Genomic DNA, 19,988 nt, shown 5'->3' with positions numbered 1-19,988 from the left:
AGAACTGCAGGTGATGAGGGAAGAGAGCCCAGGCTCTGAAGTGCCCCTGCATCAGGAGCATATTGTTGCGGAGACCATCTCCTCATAGCCCCTGGCCCGAAGCCCAAGCCGCCCGGGGCTTCCTCCAGCCTCACACTGCCACCTCAGCCCGGAGCAGGAAGAAGCCAGGAGCCCTGGGCCTGCCCTTGGAGACTTGGCTTTGGGTCCTGCCTCCGCCACTTACTCGGAGACCCTTAAGTGAGCCCCTTTCTTCGACCCCGGCTCGGTTCGCTCCTCTGGCAAGTGAAAGGGTTGGGCGAGCCCAACTCTCAAGGCCTTTCCCCTAGGGGAGAAGCTGGCCTCTCTCCTTGGTCCTGATCCCCCGAGCTCTGCAGTCCTGCGTCCTTCCCCGGCTTCTGGTCCCGGCCAAGGCGAGCCTCCGGGGCGGCGGGGCCGCGGCTCGCGCTCCTCCAGCGCCTGTGGGCCGGTCCAGGGGCAGCGCCCCCGGGCCCGGCCTTGGCCGGGCGGGAGCCCGAGGGCCCGCGGCAGCGGCGGCGGCAGAGCTCCCACAGCAGCTGGCGGAACTCGGGGCGCAGCAGGCAGTAGAGCAGCGGGTTGAGGCAGCTGTTGGCGTGCGCCAGGCAGATGGTCACCGGGAACAGGTAGCTGTGCACCAGGTAGTAGGCCCGGTCCCAGGGCACCAGGTTGAACTTAACCAGCACCCCCCAGAGCGTGATGGCGTGGTTGGGCAGCCAGCAGAGGAAGAAGGCCAGCACCACCGCCGTCACGGAGCGGGTGACCCGCGAGGGCGCCCGCGCGCTGCCGGGGCCCCCCGACGGCCCCGAGGGCCCGCGGAGCCAGGGCCGCGGCCGGCGGCGCAAGAAGCGCAGCAGCAGCAGGTAGCAGGCGGACAGCGTGGCCAGGGGCAGCAGGAAGGCCAGGGCGATCTTCTGCAGGTGGTAGAGCGCCAGCCAGTCCCAGCTGCCGTCGGGGAAGCGGAGCAGGCACAGCCGCTCGCCCGCCACGCTGGCCACGGTGGAGAAGAGGGCCGTGGGCGCCGTGGCCAGGGAGGCGGCCAGCCACAGCAGGCCGCAGGCCCAGAGCGGCCCCGACGTCCCGCAGCAGGCGGCCCCTCGGCCGCCGTCCAGGCTGCGGCGGCGCAAGGCCCGCGCCACGGCCAAGTAGCGGGCCACGCTCATGGCGCTGAGGAAGAAGGCGCTGGCGTACATGTTGAGCACCGTCAGGGAGAGCACGATCTTGCACATGGCGCCCCCGAAGGGCCAGCTGAAGTCCCGGGCCGTGTCCGCCGCCCAGAAGGGCAGGGTCAGCACGAACTGGAAGTCGGTGGCCGCCAGGTTGAGGACGAAGCAGTTGAGGGCCGAGGGCCGGCGTCTCTGGCGCCGCCGCACCAGCACCATCACCAGCAGGTTGCCCACCAGGCCCACGGCGCACACCGCCAGGTACACCGACGCGATCAGCAGCCGCAGGGCCAGCGCCGCCCCGGCCGGCACCTCTGCGGCGTCCAGGCTCCCGGAGCCGCCGTCCCGGGGCCCCAGCCGGCTCCCGTTGGCCGGGGCTCCCGCACAGGCGTTTACCGACCGCGGGGACTCGGCCCCCTCCGGGCCGCCGCAGGAGGCCACCGCCCCGACGGCTCCCGCGTACATGGCCCCGGGCCGGGGGCCCCGGCGGGGCGGGTGCAGCCGCGGGCTCCCCGAGCGCCCGCAAGGACGCCGCGTCCTGGGCCAGGTCCGGGGCGCAAACCAGCGGAGGGGAGCCAACGGTGGGTGCTTTTAAGAAGAGGGGACCCCGCCCTTGGGGGGCGGCGATTGGTCAGCTGCGACTGTAGCCCCGCCCCGAAAACGCCAGGTCCTCTTTGCCTCGGATTCTTCTACCTCGGCCTCCTGGGCTGCTCCTGTTCCTCTGGGGTCCAAGGGGACCCTGGGAAGCGACCCGGGTCGTTGGCCTGCTTCCCCCAACTGCCCGTGTTCTGCCGGCGGCTCAGCTTCAGACTGAGGGCTCGGGGCTGTCCCAGCTCCTTCGGAGAGAATGCAGACGCTGCTTTGCAGGAGTGTCAGCTCCGCTCCGGAGGACTGGAGAGGAGGGAGGTTCACTTTGTCCAGCTCCTGGGGAGGAGGCGGTGAGGGGGGGGGGGGGGGGAGAACATATTAGGCAGCTCCCTTCCAGATTGCCTACCGGTGGGCTAAGGTCCCCCCCACATACACACCAGTCCTCGCACCCCTCCACATAGGCCCTCCCTTTCCCCCTTCTCCCCCTTACATTCTCCTAGTCTCAGATCCCTCCCTTTTTTCAGTCTCTTTCTCTTCCTGACCCATTCCTCTCTTCTTAACACTATTTTTGGTCTCTCTCCATCTCTCTCTTGTTTCTTTCCTCTGATTCTCTATCTCTGTATCTCTCCCTCTTTGTGTCTGTCCCTCATCCCCTCTCTATTTAGTTTCTCTATCTTTATATCTATCCCTCACTCACTGTCTCTTTTTATTCTCTGTCTGATTTCTCTGCCTTTATATCTCACTCTCTTTGTGTCATCCCTCATCCCCTCTCTGTCTCTTCTTGTTCTCTGTCTGGTTTCCTCTATCTCTGTATCTCTCCCTCTTTTGTGTCTGTCCCTCATACCCTCTCTATTTAGTTTCTCTGTCTTTGTATCTCCCCCTCTTTGTGTCTATCCCTCATCCCCTCTCTGTCTCTTCTTGTTCTCTGTCTGGTTTCTCTATCTTTTTATCTCTCCCTCTTTGTCTATACCTCACCCACTGTCTCTTCTTACTCTGTGGTCTGATTTCTCTGCCTTTGTTATCTCCCCCTCTTTGTGTCTGTCCCTCATCCCCTCTCTGTCTCTTCTTGTTCTGTCTGATTTCTCTGCCTTTGTATCTCTCCCTCTTTGTGTCTGTCCCTCATCCCCTCTCTGTCTCTTCTGGTTCTGTCGGATTTCTCTGGCTTTGAATCTATCCCTCACCCTTTCAGTGTTTCTTATTTCTTTGAGCATGACTAACATGTCTCTCTCCATCTCTGTCTTTCCACCTCACACTCTTTCCCCAAGTTAACACACTCTCTACATACTTGCCCAACTTCCCCCACCCCCACCCCCTTATTGCACAGGAGAGACAGATGAGCTTGTTGGGGGTGAGGAGGAAGGAGTTAAGTTTGAGATTCTAGTTGGGAAATGATCATTGTATGAATTTGGCTAAACCACTTCATCTTGATGAACCTTAGTTTCTCCATCTGTAAAATGGGGGGTGGAGAGTAATAATACAGAGCTGCTTCAAAGTGAATAGAGCACTGGCCCTGTAGTCAGGAGGACTGGAGTTCAAATCTGACCTCAGATACTTGACACTAGCTGTGTGACCTTGGACAAGTCATTTAACCCTGATTGCCTCCGATCCAGGGACATCTCCAGTCTTCCTGATTCATACCTGGCCATTGAACCCAGATGACTCTGGAGGAGAAAGTGAGCCAATTCACCTTCAGGTCATGGCATCACCTCTATGATGCCACAGTCTTTTTTCAAGAATGAAGAACAACGTTTGTGAGAATCAGAGAAGAATGTGAATATAAAGTTTTGTGTCCAACATTTTCTAAAATATGACCCATCCTCAAAGGGTAAGATACTGAGCCACCTTGGCCTTAGAGTCACATTTACTTCCTTGGGCAATTATCTTGCCTCTCTCAGTTTGAGATTCCTCAACTCAATGGATGATGAAGTTGATTCCAGGGTCAGTGCTCCATCCACTGTGTCACCTACCTGCCCTCACACATTGCTCCTACTTATACCCTCTGAAGCCAGGCAGAGCCCATTTCTCTTCACATGATAACCTGTTAAGTATTAAGAGAGATTCTATCCACTCACAGATTTTTCTCCAGGGGAAACCCCCCCACTCTCCCACGTGTTTCTTTTGTTTGACCTGATATCCAAGTCCTTCTGCATTCTGGTCACTGTCTCCAGTTCTGAGATGTCCTCTCCACTCCAGAGAGCAATGTTTCTTAAACTGAAAAGCCAATGAAGACATAATGACTTTCCTATTGTTTCACTGGAATACTTAGGTATTCATTTGCAATGTCAGACATGACTAAGATGAAGAATTGCCTAGGGATCTGCCATTGATCACCTAGTTACTTCGCTGTACACCCCAAACAAACTGCAAATGAAATGGATCAATTGTGAGGCAGGTTGGAAAGTCTGTTGGGCAAAACAACTACTTCTGATCAATTAAGAAGAATGTTCTTTACTTTGCTGAGTTTTTAAAAAATATATTTAGAAGACACTTCTTGTTGGCCATCCCTTTGAAACTAAACTATCTGATGGATGAATGACAAGAACAAAGAGCTTTGTATTTGGAGCCCAAAGACACAGGTTCAAACCTCCTTTATGCCATTTTACTAGTCTTGTGATCGGTAAGTCACTTAACTTCTCTAGATGTCACTTTCCTCCTTTTAGGCATGAAAAAAAAATCATTTGGCAAGTCTTGTCAATTCAAGCTCCATATTTATTTCCTCTACTTCTTTCTTTCTACTTCCATAGCCAATTTGCTAGTTCAGACTTCAATCCCCTCTTGCTTGGACTACTGCACTTGCTCCCTAATTGGTCTCCTTTACTCCAGTAAATCATCCTTCACTTTGCTGCCAAGTTGATATTTCTAAAATATAAATTTGACCATTTGCAAAAGTCTCCTGGGACTCCCTGTTGCCTCTAAGATGAAATATAAAATCAACACCCTGCAATGTAGACTTCAAAATCTGATTCACAGCCATTTCTTTAATCTTATTTCATACTATATGCTCACTTTCATGAACTTTCTGTTTCAGATAAATGAACTTTTTTTGGCTGTTTTTCAAATGATGTTATATGCATGTCATTGACTTCCTCATCACCATTAACCATAGAAATCCCTAGTTTTTTGCTTTCTTCTTTTTTGGAGGTTTTTTTTTTACTCCAAAACTCAACCAGTCACACCACTAAGTCAGATTTGAACTCCAGTCTTCCTGATTCCATGACTGGAACTCTCTAACTGCCTAAATGGCCCATAGTTTTCTTTTTTCCTCCAAAAACACCCTATCTCCAAAAAAGTCTTTCCTGCTTCTCATCAGTTTTTGGTTCTCTCTCTCTCTCTCTCTCTCTCTTTCTCTCTCTGTCTTTTTTTTCAATATTTACTCACATATATAGTTGTTTTGCTCAGTAGAAAATAAGTTCTCTGAAGGCAAGTAATGTTTCATTTCTGCTTTTGTATACCAAGTGCCCACATAATGACTTGGTATAGTAGACACTTGATTTATACTTAGTGGATTGAGTTGGCTGTTGAACTAAATGGATTACATAATTTAAATGTGTTCTTTGAACTCTAAAACCATTGATCTTTCATCTACATTAGCAAATCTCTGTACCATATTATTCAGTTTGAATGTAGGAACAATCACATACACATTTGCAATGGACTAGAGATTTTTCTGAAGCTAACCCCTATTGACTATTCCAGCAGACTGTCATGCAACGATTCCTGTCCAATTCAAAGGAAAGAATGTTCAAGGTGAATCAAGTGGTTCTTGTGAACAAAAGTGAAGTGATGATTTTTCCTTCACTATCCTTCAATTTCATGTACCAGATGTCATTGCAAGTCCCACTTCTTTAGCTGAAAATCAGTCGGAAGAAGCCATGTATTTCATTTTTGTTCACCAATGTAATCATTTGGTGGATTAAATGACTATGAGTTGGATAAGTTTGGCAGGAATGAACATGGCTTCAACTGCATTAACATGGGGAATGACCACATCATGATCACAGGTCGAGTGAATGATTCAAATCTTAGCCATTAATCTGCCTCATTAATTTTAAATAACAGTCCTAGAAAACATAGAGATAGACTGGTGATCTTCTAATGACTAGATTTCCCTAGTCATTTTTGCCTTATACTTTGGCCATGATAGGGAAGTAGTTCTACTCCAGGACATAATGAACTCCTAATGCCTATAGAGAATCTCCAACAGGATAAACTACAGAAAACCCTAATTCAGCAACTGCCCCACCTAACTCATTTCCTTCTTTCTTCCCTTCCTTCCTTCTCCTCTCCCTTACTCCCTGCTTCTTTTTCCTCCCTCTTTGCCTCCTTTCCCTCGCTCCCTCCATTCTTTCTTCCCTTCCTCTCTTCTTTCTTCTTTCCTTTCTAACTTCTTTCCCTTTCTTCTTTCCTTCTTCCCCCTGCCTATCTTCCTTTTCCCATCCCTCCTTTTCTCTTCTTCCCTTTGTTCTTCCCTTCTTCCCTTCCTCCTTCCTTCCCTTCTTTTCTCCTTCCTTTCTTCTTCCCTCCCTTTCCCCCTTCCTCCTTCCTTTTGAACTCGTTATTTTCTGTCCTAAAAAGATCTGCTTCTCTTGCTGACTTTAATTTAATAATTTAATTTATCAAATACTTAATAATCTCTTACTATGTGCCAGACACTATATTAGGTGTTAGGGGGAAAAAGACTGCCTCCAAGATCAAGAAGTCAATCTGTGCATTTATTAGACACCTACTATGACCTACTATATGTGAGAAACATTGCTAAGTGATAGAGTTAAAAGCATAAAGAATGAAAAAAAGTCTCCACTCCCAAAGACATTACAGTCTAATGAGGGAAGCAATAAGCATGTACTATGTGTTTGGAGAGAGAGAGAGAGTTCATATAACTTTAAGGTCCTTTGGGAGGCAGTACAGTAGTTGGGGAGGAGGGAAAGAATCAAGAAAGACTTCATGCAGAAGATGGTTTCTGAGATAGACTTTAGAATGTGGAAGTAAGTAAAGGGAAGGAATGCATTCTAAGCCTGGGAAATGACTGGTGCAAAGTCATGGGGCTGAATGCATGTGTGAGGAACAGAAAGAAGGTCAATTTGGCTAGACCACAGAGTGTAGAAGGAAGGATACACAATGAATCTAGAAAGAGAGATTGGTGTCAAGTTTAAAAGCTAAACAGAGGAGCTTATATTTGATTCTGGAGGCAACAAGAAGCCATTGAAATTGGTTAATTAGGGGGAGTGACATGGTCAGGTAGGTGTGTGCTTAAGAAAAGGACTTTGGCAGGAATTTGTAGCATGATCTGGAATGGGGAAATACTGGAGGAAAGGAGAATAAATAAAAATGTTAGTGTGATAATCTAGGGGAAAGATGATGAGGGCCTAAATTAAGGTAGAAATTGTTAGTGGGTTTAAGGGATTGGAGAACAGAGATAGAAGGATAGAAACAGAAAGATCTGGCAACTTACTGAGTATGTGGAGCAAGAGAGAGCGAAGAGTACAGGATAATGCAGAGATTCTGTATCTGAGACACTAGGAGAATACTTTCAAGAGAAATAGGTGAGTTCAGAAGTCAGAAGGGTTTAAAGGGAACCAAAATAATGAGTTCAGTTTTAGAAATGCTGAGGTTTGCTTTAGGCTGTCTGCAGGATATCTACTTTGAACTGTCCAGTAGACTAGTGGTGGTGTGAGGCTAAGACTCAGGGGAGAAATTGGGACTTGAATCTATAAATTTGAGAAGTATTTTCACAGAGGTAAGGGTTAAATCCGTGAAAACTGAGAAAAGGAAATACAGGGAGAAGAAAAAACGGGTAGTAAATGGGGCACGATGTGGATGAGGACTAGCAAAGCAGATCGAAAACAATCAAGTCAATATGCATTTACTAAGCACCTACTATATACCAGGCACCTTGCTAAGTACTAGTAATACAAAGAAAGGCAAAAATAGTTTGCCTTCTAAACCAGGAGAGATTAAAATCATGAAAACCAAGAGGTGAAGAATATGTCTGGGAGTAGAGCTTGGGCAACAGTCTCAAATGCAGCAGATGGGTCATGAAAGAATATGAATGAGAAAAGACCATCAAAACTGGCAATTAAGAGATCACTAGTAACTTTGGATAGAGCAGTTTCAGTTGAGTGATGCAGCTTTTGACTAGACTGCAAAGGCTTGAGGAGTCAGGAGAAGAAATGGAGGCATTGAATAGAGACAACTTTTCCAAGTAGTTTGTCTGAAAAAGGGAGGAGAGACTTAAGACATTATCTTGAAGGGATGCTAGAGTCTTTTCAGGATTTTTAGATGGGGAGACTAGGACATGGCTGAAATCAATACAGCAGCTAGATGGTACAGTGGATAGAGAGCTGGACCTGGAGGCCAGTTAAAAGTTGGCCTCAGATACTTACTAGTGTAGTATGACTTTGAGTAAGTCATTTACCCTCTACTTGCCTCAGTTTCCTCATCTGTAAAATAGAGATAATAATATAACCTATGTCTCAAGATTGTCCTGAGGATCAAATGAGATAATAATCGTATAACACCCAGCACATAATGACTTCCAAACAAGTGTTTTTGTTATTGTCATTTGTTCTCAAAGAGGACCATGACATCAGAAAGGTAAGCTCATGACTTGTTATATAAGTGTTAAAAATATTATTAGGAAAGATACCAGTTACTGGAGAGAGGTTGCTTGGTCAGGGGAGAGGTGGCAGTGTTTGAGGATGGAAGGAACTGGAATGAGATGGGATCAAGTATACTGGTAGAGGGGCTGATCTTGCTTGTTGCTATTTGTCGTTCATTCTCAAAGACGAGCATGACATGCCTTAAACTGAATTTAAGTGAGGGAGGGCTTTGCCAAGTCGCCAGCCTTATTTTCTCCTCTGGAATCATCTGGGTCCAATGGCCTTATCTAGATCAGGACAACTGGAGACAACCTGAATGCAATGGGAGAGCCTGGTCTTGTTAAGCGAGGGGTCTCTAACAGGTCTCTGTCTGACTGAGACAACACCCATTCAGTGTTTAAGAGTAAGGAAGGAGGGGGCAGCTAGGTAGCTCAGTGCATAGAGCACCAGCCCTGGAGGCAGGAGGACCTGAGTTCAAATCCTGTGTCTCAGACATTTGATGATTGCCCAGCTTTGTGACCTTGGGTAAGTCACTTAACCTCATGGCCTTAAATAAATATTTTTTTTTTAAAAAAAAGACTAGGTAAGAAGGGAATAAAGGAAAAAAAGAAGGACCTCTTTTTGCTATTTATATTACTCTGAGCCAATCAAACAGTGACTAAGTGGCTCTTGACCTGGGGCATGTTGTTGACTAAACTATGAGAGCCAGAGTGATTTGGGTTTAAGGCATGATCTTTAAGAAAGATAAACCTTGAGAGGTCTCAGCAATCAAAATTTCCCTTCCTACACTGGAATCCCGAAGACCTGAGTTCAGAAATGGCCTCTGCCACTTACTATCTGTGAGCTGGTCCTGGAATCTCTCTCAGCCTCAGTTTCTTCATCTATAAATGGGGAATAAAAGTAACTATCTTCTTGTGAGGACCAAATAAAATGGTTTTGCGAACCTTGAAGTGCTCTATAGGGCAGCTAGATGGCGCCATAATGCATAGAGGGTCCACCCAGGAGTCAGAAAAAGCTCAAATCAGGTCTCAAACACTTTACTAGTAGTGTGACCTTGGACAAGTCATTTACTTCAATGTACCTTGGTCTCTTCATCTGTAAAATGAACTGGAAAAGGAAATGGCAAACCACTCCACTGTCTTTGTCAAGAAAACCCCAAATGGGGTCACAAAGAGTAGACATGACTGAAAATGACTGAACGACAAAGGCAATGATATGGGGAAAGGCAATGGGACACCATGGGCTCCAATCCCAACTCCTCTTTTGACTCACTGGACTACCTTGCTGTGGTGGAATCTGGAGAGAGAAGACCTGGATGTCAGTATTTACCATCTGGAAGAGCTTAGCAAATCACTTAATTTCTCTGTTTCCTCCTCTGTAAAAGAATGGATTGGAAAGGATGACCTCTGACTTCTTCCAGCTCTAAATCTGTGTTCAAATTGTATTGGAGCCTTATTTAAAAACCAAAACAAAGCAACAGTATTGAACAACAGTATATTTACTTAGTAGTACAGCTAAATTAATTTTGACCCAATATATTATTGTAATTTGACAATCCCTCCAGCTTCCCTCCTAATATTAGGATTGCTTGTTTAACCATTCATTCCCACTCACTTTTCCTCTTGTATGGTCGTGGTTTGTTTGTGCTCTATTCTGGCTCAGATTTTACCCTGAATTATTTAATTTCCAGATGTCTTTGTATTCCTCAAACCTGCTGGTCGTAATGGTGCAGTAGAATTCTGTCACATGAATGTACCACAATTTATTTAACCATTCCTCTATTATTATATGTTTTATGCTGCTTCCAGTTTTTTGCAATTAAACAAGAGGTTGTTATTAAAATCTCTGAATAAGGCTGAGCAGATTTAGGGCTTCAAGGAAACATAATCTCCTTAGATTGTGCATTTCCTCTTCCAAGGCAGACTGTGAAGACTCTAAAACCTGATGAGCAGAAAAACAAGCATATATAATGACATTTCAGTGAACAGATAAAGATAAATGGCATGAGGGGACATTATAATGACCCTTCTTAGCCCAGATGACAGTAAGAGACACCATTTTTATAGGGCAGGGGTGGAGAACATCTGGCCCTCAGCCTGAGAAATCATTTGGTCTGGCTCTGCAGGACTGACTTGAAATTCAATAAATCTAGGAGTTTTGGGGGTTCAAATTAATTAAATATGGATTAAATATGGAAGCTAATTTTTAAGTTTTGATCTTTGCCAAAATCCCCATTCCTGATACAGTGCTCACCAAGACAGTGATTGTGCTAAGCACTTTATAGTCACTGTCTCATTTGATCCTTACAATAATCTTAGGAGGTAGGTGCTATTTTTACAGATGAGGAAACTGAGGTAAACATCAGTTAAGTGACTTGCCCAAGGTCACATAGGTAGTACCTAAAGCTGATTTTGAACTCAAGTCTTCCTGACTCCAGGCTCAAATGCTCTAACCACCCAGCTGCTCAATTTTGTGTCTCTATGGGGTAATTTAACTTGGATTCAAATTCCACCTCCAAAGCTTACTTCCTTTATGAACTTATGTGAGCTCCTTAACCTGATGAAGAGGGTTTTTCCTTTCCTCATATGCAAAATTAAGGTTGGGTTAGAAGGCATCTTGCTCTGGATTGTCAACCCACCACTGTCTTTCTCTCAGAGGTGGTGGACTATGAGTATGGAATATTGCATACCATCAGGGTCAGTTGAAATATTGGTTTATTTTACTGAACTGCTTTCCTCTTTTTTTTAAACTTTATAACAAGGGATGACTGAAAAGGGGGAGAGAGAGAGAGAGAGAGAAGCACACATTTGGAAATGAAGGGAAGGGCTAGAAATAAAAATTATATAGCTATGTCTTTACTTGTATATATGTACATGTTTATGGGTTTGTATACATATATGTATATTTGTATATATGTGTATATATGTATGTGTGGAATATATATAATATACACATACACATATATATCTGTAGATATACTTATATATACACACATATATGGAGATATATGTATATATCTCTATCTCTATATATCTATCTCTGTCTCTATTTCTCTATCTCTATCCCTGTCTCTATCTATATATCTATATCTCTACCTATATCTATCTATCTATCTATCTATCTATCTATCTATCTATCTATCTATATCTATATCAATCTCTACCTTTATCTATCTCTACCTCTCTCTATCTCTATCTCTATATCTATGTCTATCTGTCTGTCTCTGTCTCTGTCTCTATCTCTACCTCTATCTATCTCCATCTCTATCTCTGTCTCTATCTCTACCTCTACCTCTATCTGTCTCTCTATCTCTATCTCTATCTCTCTCTATCTATCTCTATCACTACCTCTACCTCTACCTCTCTCTATGTCTGTGTCTGTGTCTATCTCTACCTCTACCTCTATCAGTCTCTATCTCTATCCCTATCCCTATCCCTATCCCTATCTCTATCTCTATCTCTATCTCTATCTCTGTCTCTGTCTCTATCTCTATCATCTCCATCTCTATGTTTATCTGTCTTTGTCTCTATCTCTACCTCTACCTCTGCCTCTATCTATCTCTATCTCTGTATAATCTATCTATATCTATGTATGTATCTATATATCTATCTATATCTATCTATCCATATCTATCTATATATTTATATCTATATCTTTCTATCTATATCTGCATCTATATCTATCTCTCTCACTATATATAATATATATACAGATATATAAGATATCCATATATATATGGATATCTTATAGCAGATGGTCTCCAAGAGTGGCTATGACAGAAACTCATATTCCTGCAGCCAGCTTGGGACAATGTGAAGAGCTGGATTCCATACATAAAAGCAGCACAGAAAATCATGTTGAATTGAATTGTATACTAAGTATTCTTAAAGTATCAGGACAGTGTGGACATCTGGTTGATGGGTGGTCTTTGGACAGCAGACACTCTCCCTTTATTTGAAGGCTTTCCAGGCAAGATCACAACCATTATACTGAAGCATAGAATGAATGCATTATAGACTATATGAATCTATTAAGAGGTCACCAGGGGAGCTCTGCTAATCTGTTGGATTAGGGTACTTCCCATGGCCCTTTGCTCTGACCCCTTTCAGCAAAGTGGCCCCTGCCATGGAACTCACTAGAACCAGCTAAGGACATAGGATCAGTATGATGGAAGCATCTCAGTCCATTAGCTTGGGGGCTCCTCTGATGACACCTGAAATTTCTAGTATTATTACAAGTAGAAATAATTATTATAGCCCTCAGTTTTTTTTCCTGTAAAAATGAAGAAGTGGGCTCAAAAGTTCTCTAAGGTCTTCTCCACCTTTTAGATTCTCCCAATCAATCAACAAGCATTTATTGTTTCATTGGTTTTTTTTTGGGGGGGGGAGTAGGCAAAACAATGGAGTTAAGTGACTTGCCCAAGGTCACACAGCTAGGTAATTATTGTGTCTGAGGCAGTATTTGAGCTCAGGTCCTTCTTACTCCAGGGATGGTACTGTATCCATTTTGCCACCTAAACTGCCTCTCAAAAAACTTTTATTAAGCAGCCAGCTACAGTGTTATGTGTTGTGCATACAAATACAAAGAGAAAGAAAATTAGTCTTTCCTCTCCAGGAGCTCAAGGGGGAAAACCACACATTAAAGGAAGATGAAAAGGTAGGAAGGAGGCAAAGGGGCAGAAAAGTATTTACCTTGGGGCATGGGGAAGAAAGTCCAGAGCACAGCCTGGAGAGGATTGAGACCTTAATGACTTGGGGATTTTCCTTAAATAGAGGTTCTGGGGAGAGTCATCCAAACAGAGGGGGAGGCTGCCTCCCCTGGGCGAATTCCAAGGTGGAGGGAGGCTTCAGGTTCAGTAATTTTAAATTCCTATTCTTGCCTATTTCTCAGCAGCTTCCCTTAGAGTCTCCCAGCACTGGCTTGTGGACCACTCTTGCCCACCCACCAGAGGAAGCACTGCCCCCATTCTGTTGAACTTAGTATCTGCAGAGAAGAAAGTGTTTGCCAATGCACACTAGCACATGGCCCCAGGAAAATCTGGTTTCTATCAAGTTACAATCACTCTAACAGCAGCCTTGTTGAGCACCACTGGGAAGGCTGGCCTCCTGAGTCGGGGGTGGGCGGGAAGGGGAGGAGGGGGCTCATTCTGTGGGCAGAGGCTGTGTTTGCATAACTTTTGATAAATGTACACACAGCAAAAATTAAAAAGAAGCCACTGCCAAGAAATGATATGCCCCTCCCTGGGACGTCTGTCATTCATGAAACCACTGGGGTGGGCTGGCAAGGATCCTTCACTTTTTCACTGAAAGCCAAAGGGAAGCTGCAAAGGACAGCCTTCTCCTTCTGCCCAAGAGTGCCTTGGCTTTCTGGAAGGCAATGGGCAGGGTGTAGGTGCCTGGAGGATGGAAGGCTCCTGAGACAGTAGCTATTTTCTACTCTCTCTGACAAAGACACCGTCAGATATTATAAGGACTCAGTTTCTCTATTTTATCTGCCGATGGCATAGGTCTTCATTACAATCTGCCAAGCTTACTTAATAACCTCTCCCCTCTCCTTCCTCCAATCAATTCTTCACAAGCTGCCAGATTCATCTTCCTTACAAATCCCATCTTCTTGTGCTGCCCCCTCCCCCATAATTTAACTAACTACAATTCAAACTACTATGACTTTCAAGACTCCCCCCTCCCCCAATCTGGCATCACTTGACCTTTCTACCTTATCCTATAAATCACTCCCTCTCTGGTCCTAAATTTTTTTATCTGTAAAATGAGGGGATTGGGCTAAATGGTTTACTCTAACTTTTGATTCGGTGACTTATTGCAAATTCCTCCCAGCCTTGGCCGAGGCAAGGTGAGGTTCCCCCACTGTTCTACAGCTAAGTTGGTTTGCTTTATTCCAGGGGTCCCCTTGCTGCCATTCCAAAGCCAAAGAGATTGCTGTTCAGTCAGTCAACGCGCATTTATGAAACTATTTGTCAGACATTACAGTGCTAGGAACACAAAGACCAAACTCAGTCTTGGGCTCAAGGAGTTCCTAGGCCAGTGGGGAGGGGGTGAGAAGGGAGGGCAAACACTCAGAGGGGGAAAGGGAAGACAACATACAAAGCAACTATGAATAAACAAGATATGAAAGAAGAAAGCACAAATGATCAATTGGCTGTGGTCTGTAGTAATAAATACATTTTTATTTAGGATCTACTATTTGCAGAACTGTACTAGATCTGGGGGAAATATATATATATATGTATATACATACATATATATATATATGTATATATATATATGGAAAAAATGACATTATCCTTGCCTTCCAGGTGCATCTGTTCTGAGGAGGGGAGTAAAATGGGGAATATAGACGAATAGCTGTTCATATATCAGGAGATGATTCCATATTAGCCAAAAAGAATAGTGAGGGATTCAAGGCAGAAGAAATCATTTCTCGATGGGGGTTACAGAGGGCATTGTGGAGAGACAATGTCACATGAGTTGTGACTTAAGAGATTCCTAGAAATTTGTTTTAGGAATGGGGGAGAAAGTACTCTAGTTTGACTGGAGCCTTGAATGCATAAAAATGGCAAAGGAGAAACAATAATGGAAAGGTCAGTCTGTTGGAAATGGGCTGGGGGGGGACATTAAAAGGCAGACTAGGGAGTCTAAATTTTATCCTGTGGTCAGTGAAGGGGGGGCATGATCTGACATGTACAAGGCAACAAAGGAATTATAATCCAACTGCTACAGAAAAGGAAGATGAGTTAGTAGTCTATTGGACAGTAGCTGAGGTCAAAAGTGATGAAATAGGGTTGATAGTAGATTTTTATTCTTGAAGAAAATCATGACATCAGGAAGGTGATGAGTTGGATTTAAGTAAGTTGGGTTTAAATGAGGGGGTGCTGTGCAAAGTCACCAGCTTCACTTTTTCCTCTGGGGCCATCTGGGTGGAATGGCTAGATATGGAACAAGATGATTGAAGATGCTTCTAGATGCAGTGGATACCTTGGTCTTTTAAGACTAGGTCTTTCCCAGGCCACAGACTGACCTGTAAGGTCAATACCCTTAATACGCAGTAAGACCATACCCCTCTTGTGATTTAATGATGATCTAAGGAAGGAATGGAATAAAAGAAGAAAAGAGGGAAAATGCAAGAGAGACTTTCTCAGTCTTTATCTTACTGGTTTCCTGCAGGTTTTGGCACTGATGGCCCATTCCCTGTGCTTCTAAACTCTTCCTTTGGTTTTTCTGGCTCTGTTTTCTCTTAGTTGCTCTCCCACCCTTCTGTTTTTGTTCTCCTTTACTGGGTCATCACTGATTTTCCCCCCAAGTGGGTGTCCCCAACTTTCTGCTTTGAGTCCTCTCTAGAGCAATAGTTCTTAACCATTTTAGGGACATGGAACCCTTTGACAGGTAGGTGAAACCTAAGGCTCTCTTACAGATGAATAGTTTTAGGGGGGAAAAAATAACCAGGATTGTTAAGGAAGTTGCTTTGGGCTATCTAAATGTATTGTGCCTAGGCCTGCTGCCTCTGAACTTCTCCCACCCTTCTGTTTTCATTCTCCTTTACTGGGTCATCACTGATTTTGGGGGGTTGTTGCTTAAGTGGGTGTCCCCAACTTTCTGCTTTGAGTCCTCTTTAGATCAATAGTTCTTAACCAGTTTAGGGCCATGGAACCCTTGGACAGGCGGCTGACGTGGAAGGACCTGTTACAGATGAAGTTTTAGAAAAAAATACCAAAGGAAATGGAAGTTACAGTTAAAAGTTAGTGAAGATAAAGATGTACTGTTTCCCCCCATTCAAGTTCATAGACCCCCCTGTCTCTCCAGGTTAAGAATCCCCACTCTAGGCTGTTTCCTGGCCCAGGATTGCCCAATATTCCAGTTAGAGGAAGGAGGTAGTAGAGAAAAGGACTTGGCCTCCGGAGGTTCTAAACTGGAGCCCTACCTCAGAGACTTGGTAGTTGTGTGAAGGGAGGCTAGTCACGCAATCCGGTCTGCCTCAGTTCCCTCAATTGTGAAATGGGTTGTTATGAGGGTGCTCATGAATGGGAGGTTCTTGGGGCTCTCTAAGTCTGTTCTTGAGCTTAGGCCTGGGCCTCTGCTGAGCTCGTTTCCCGCCTACACTGGAGCCCTCCATCACCATCTCTTGAATTCAAGTACAAAACTAAGTTCACCCCCCACTCCCTTTCGCTCCTGCAGGCCATCTCTTGGGGTGGCAGGGATGCTCCTGGGCCCTCGGAGGGCTGGACCAGATAGCCTCCACGGCCCTTTCAGCTCGGGGAGTCTGCCATGAGAAGGTTCTAGGCCACATGGAGCTTGCAGCTCTCTTGGAAGCCGTCCCGAGGACTTCAGGACAGGGCCCTGCTGGTGTCCGGTAGAAGGCGCCCTCGTACCGGCCGGGGCCGGGACTGGACCGGAGCGCCGACTTTGGCCGGGGTCCCCGTCGCGCGTCCGGGGCGGCCGCGCGTTCCGGCCCCCCGGGAGAGGGCGGGCGCTGCCGAGGTCAATGCCCGGCGTTCCAGGGCCGCCGCGGGGCGGAGGGAGCCCCGGCCCCGAGGCCCAGGGCGGGAGGCGGGGAGGCGCTCCCGGCTTAGCCCCGGAGCCCGGGGAGGGGACAAAGGAGGGAAGGAGGGCCGGGGCCAGCGGAGAGCCCGCGGGGGCCGCATGCAAATGCAGCCGGGCCCCGCGCCGGGCGGGAGGGGGCGGGGCGCGGCCGGGGGCTCGCTGGCTGCCGCCCACTTCGGGGTGCCTGCGGGGCTCCTTGGCCGCTCTTTCTCTTTCTCTTTTTTTGCCTTCTGCAATCCGCCGAAGGGGGCCGGCCCTGCGGCTTTTGTTCGGGACCGAGGAGGCTGCCAGCAGCGAGCTCTCCGGGGCTGGGGGGCCCGGGCGCCTGGGGTCTGGGGGGGCGCGGCCGGGGGCCGGCGGGGTCGGGGGGTGGGCGGGAGGGGGGCATGTCGTAGGAGAGACCTTGGGAGTGTTTGAGGGGGAGAAGGAGAGGCCTCCGAGAACGAAGCCGTCCGGCCGGAGCCTTCCTGGGACCCAGCGGGGCCGGGGGAGCCCTGCCTCGTTGCGCTCCGGCCCCGCGCGCCCGGGCCATGGCTGCCCCCCGGAGCCTCCTCTTCCTCCAGTGGGCGCTGCGGCTGGCGCTGGCCTTCCCCGGGGGGCCGGGACCCCGACCAGGTGGGTAACTTCCCCGTCCACCCATTCACGTGTCCCGTGGGCCCCTCCTGCCCCGGCGGTCCCACCTGGGTCTTTGGAGCCCCCCCCCCCCAGCAGCTCCTGGACGGTTCAGAGGCCGTGGGGTGCCCTGGAAGGAACCCGCGATTTAGACTAGATTCGAAACCCTCCTCTGCCACGTTGGAGCGGAGTGACCTTGGGCAAGTCCCTGCATCTCCACGAATGTTAGTTTCTTGGAATGGAGAGAGGGGAGGGGGCGAGAGTGGACGATCTCCAAGGTCTGGCCCTTCCAGGACCCTCTGGGTGATCATCAGGCAGCCTCCTGTGCCAAGGCTTGGGAGGAAGTGGGGGGGGAGGAACCCACTAGAGAAGGGTCCCGGGACGCCCGGACACCCGGTGCCCTTGTGCCTAGGGGGCTTCGTAAGCGCTGGCTGGAGGTCCGTGTCTGTGTGTGTTTGTGTGTGTGTGTGTGTGTGTGTATGTGTGTGCATGACTGTTTGTATGTGTGTGTGAGCGTGTGTGTGTGCATGACTGTCTGTATGTGTGTGTGAGCGTGTGTGTGTGCATGACTGCCTGTATGTGTGTGTGCATGACTGTCTGTATGTGTGTGTGAGCGTGTGTGTGTGCATGACTGTCTGTATGTGTGTGTATGAGTGTCCGTGTGTGTGAGTGTGAGTGAGTGTGCGTGCCTTCCCTGCGTCCTGGCGGTCGGTGCGAGGTCAGGGCCTTGGGATCCCGGGGAGGAGGGCTCAGTAGCAGGGCGCAGCCACCTCGGGATCTGGCCTGGGCGGGGGTGGAAGCGGGGCTGGCCGGCCTCTGCCCCTCAGGCTCGGGCGCTTGGCTCCTTGGAGACCTGAGGCGGAGCTCCCCTGGGAGGGCAGGGACCCGGCTCCCGTTTCGGGGAGAGCGCGTCTTCCAGCCTTTGGTTATGTCCATAACCCCCGCGTTACAGCTCTCATTGCTTCACCGTTCCCAACCCTAGCGGGAGGAGCTGCGGCTCTCACCCTCGGGCGCTTTCCCCTGGCCCACACTGCCTCCTTTTGTAGGGAGGGCAGTAGTCTTCCTAACCCATCAGTTATCTCTCACTCCCTCTGCATCTCAGCTTCCCCATCTAAAAATGTGGGGAGCCGCCCCAACCCGCTGGGCACGCCCCTCGGAGGGAGGGTGGCCAGGGAATCACGGGGCTGTCGGAAGGCCTCGGGAAGGATCTCGGATCTCCACCTCGAGTCGGTCACTGAAGTCCTCCAGGCCGACTCTTGGGTCTTTCCGGTGAGGAAGTGGAGGCTTGGAGAGCTTGGATTACCGCTCCAAGAGCAAGCAATGACAGAGAACTGGGCAAAAGCAGAATCTGAACCCCGTGCTTCTACCAGCCGGAGGAGATCTCCGAGCGGCAGAAGGATGGCAGGGGGTCTGCTTCCCCACTTTGCCTTGAGCGAGTCACTTTCCCCTTTTGAACTCCTCTTTCCTCGTCAGTAGACAGAGCTATTCCTTAGAGGCATTTCTCACCTCGGTGGGAATTTGAAGTGTGCAAAGGAGAGAGCAGCAAGGCTGGGGGCGGGGGAGGGCTGCAGAGCCAGAGGAGAGAAGGGGAATGAGGCAGGGAAGTGAGGATGGAAGAGAGACTGATGGAGGGAAGTGAGGACGGAAGAGAGACTGATGGAGGGAAGTGAGGACGGAAGAGAGACTGATGGAAGGAAGTGAGGACGGAAGAGAGACTGATGGAGGGAAGTGAGGACGGAAGAGAGACTGATGGAGGGAAGTGAGGATGGAAGAGAGACTGATGGAGGGAAGTGAGGACGGAAGAGACACTGATGGAGGGAAGTGAGGACGGAAGAGAGACTGATGGAGGGAAGTGAGGACGGAAGAGACACTGATGGAGGGAAGTGAGGGCGGAAGAGAGACTGATGGAGGGAAGTGAGGACGGAAGAGAGACTGATGGAAGGAAGTGAGGACGGAAGAGAGACTGATGGAAGGAAGTGAGGACGGAAGAGAGACTGATGGAGGGAAGTGAGGACGGAAGAGAGACTGATGGAGGGAAGTGAGGACGGAAGAGAGACTGATGGAGGGAAGTGAGGACGAAGAGAGACTGATGGAGGGAAGTGAGGACGGAAGAGAGACTGATGGAAGGAAGTGAGGATGGAAGAGAGACTGATGGAGGGAAGTGAGGATGGAAGAGAGACTGATGGAAGGAAGTGAGGATGGAAGAGAGACTGATGGAGAAGGAGGGAGGGAGGGGCGAGAGGAGAGTGGAGACCAGACTGGAAACCGGGGGGGAGAGAGCGGCTGGAGAAAGGGTAGAGCTGGGGAGGTGGGAGAAGATACTGGAAGGGGAAGGAGGGAGGAGGGCCAGTGGAAGGGAGAATGGAGAGAAGGCGATGGAGGAGGGGAGGTCTCAGGAAAGGGGGGAGTTGCTGAGGTCTTTTCTGCACCTTTCTGTGATTTCAGAGGCTCCTCCC

General features: G+C 48.1%; 2 protein-coding genes across 2 annotated transcripts in view; one reads left to right on the top strand and one right to left on the bottom strand.

The window, feature by feature from the left end:
- Positions 1-308: 308 nt before the first annotated feature.
- LOC141522622 (relaxin-3 receptor 1-like) lies at positions 309-1,643 on the bottom strand. The gene has a single exon (XM_074236167.1). It carries the CDS (start codon positions 1,641-1,643, stop codon positions 309-311), a length of 1,335 nt encoding a protein of 444 aa, XP_074092268.1.
- Positions 1,644-17,441: 15,798 nt separating this feature from the next.
- The window catches only part of ADAMTS7 (ADAM metallopeptidase with thrombospondin type 1 motif 7), a 168,690-nt gene continuing 166,143 nt past the window's right edge, over positions 17,442-19,988 (top strand). Inside the window, exon 1 of the mRNA XM_074232515.1 lies at positions 17,442-17,535. Coding sequence (XP_074088616.1) covers positions 17,451-17,535 — 85 coding nt within the window. The 5' untranslated portion in view covers positions 17,442-17,450. The remainder of the gene's footprint in view (positions 17,536-19,988) is intronic.

This window comes from Macrotis lagotis, chromosome 4 (assembly GCF_037893015.1).
Source record: "Macrotis lagotis isolate mMagLag1 chromosome 4, bilby.v1.9.chrom.fasta, whole genome shotgun sequence".
NCBI lineage: Eukaryota > Metazoa > Chordata > Mammalia > Peramelemorphia > Peramelidae > Macrotis > Macrotis lagotis.
The sequence above is the reverse complement of the archived record's forward strand: the minus strand, read 5'-3'. Positions and strand labels throughout refer to the sequence as shown.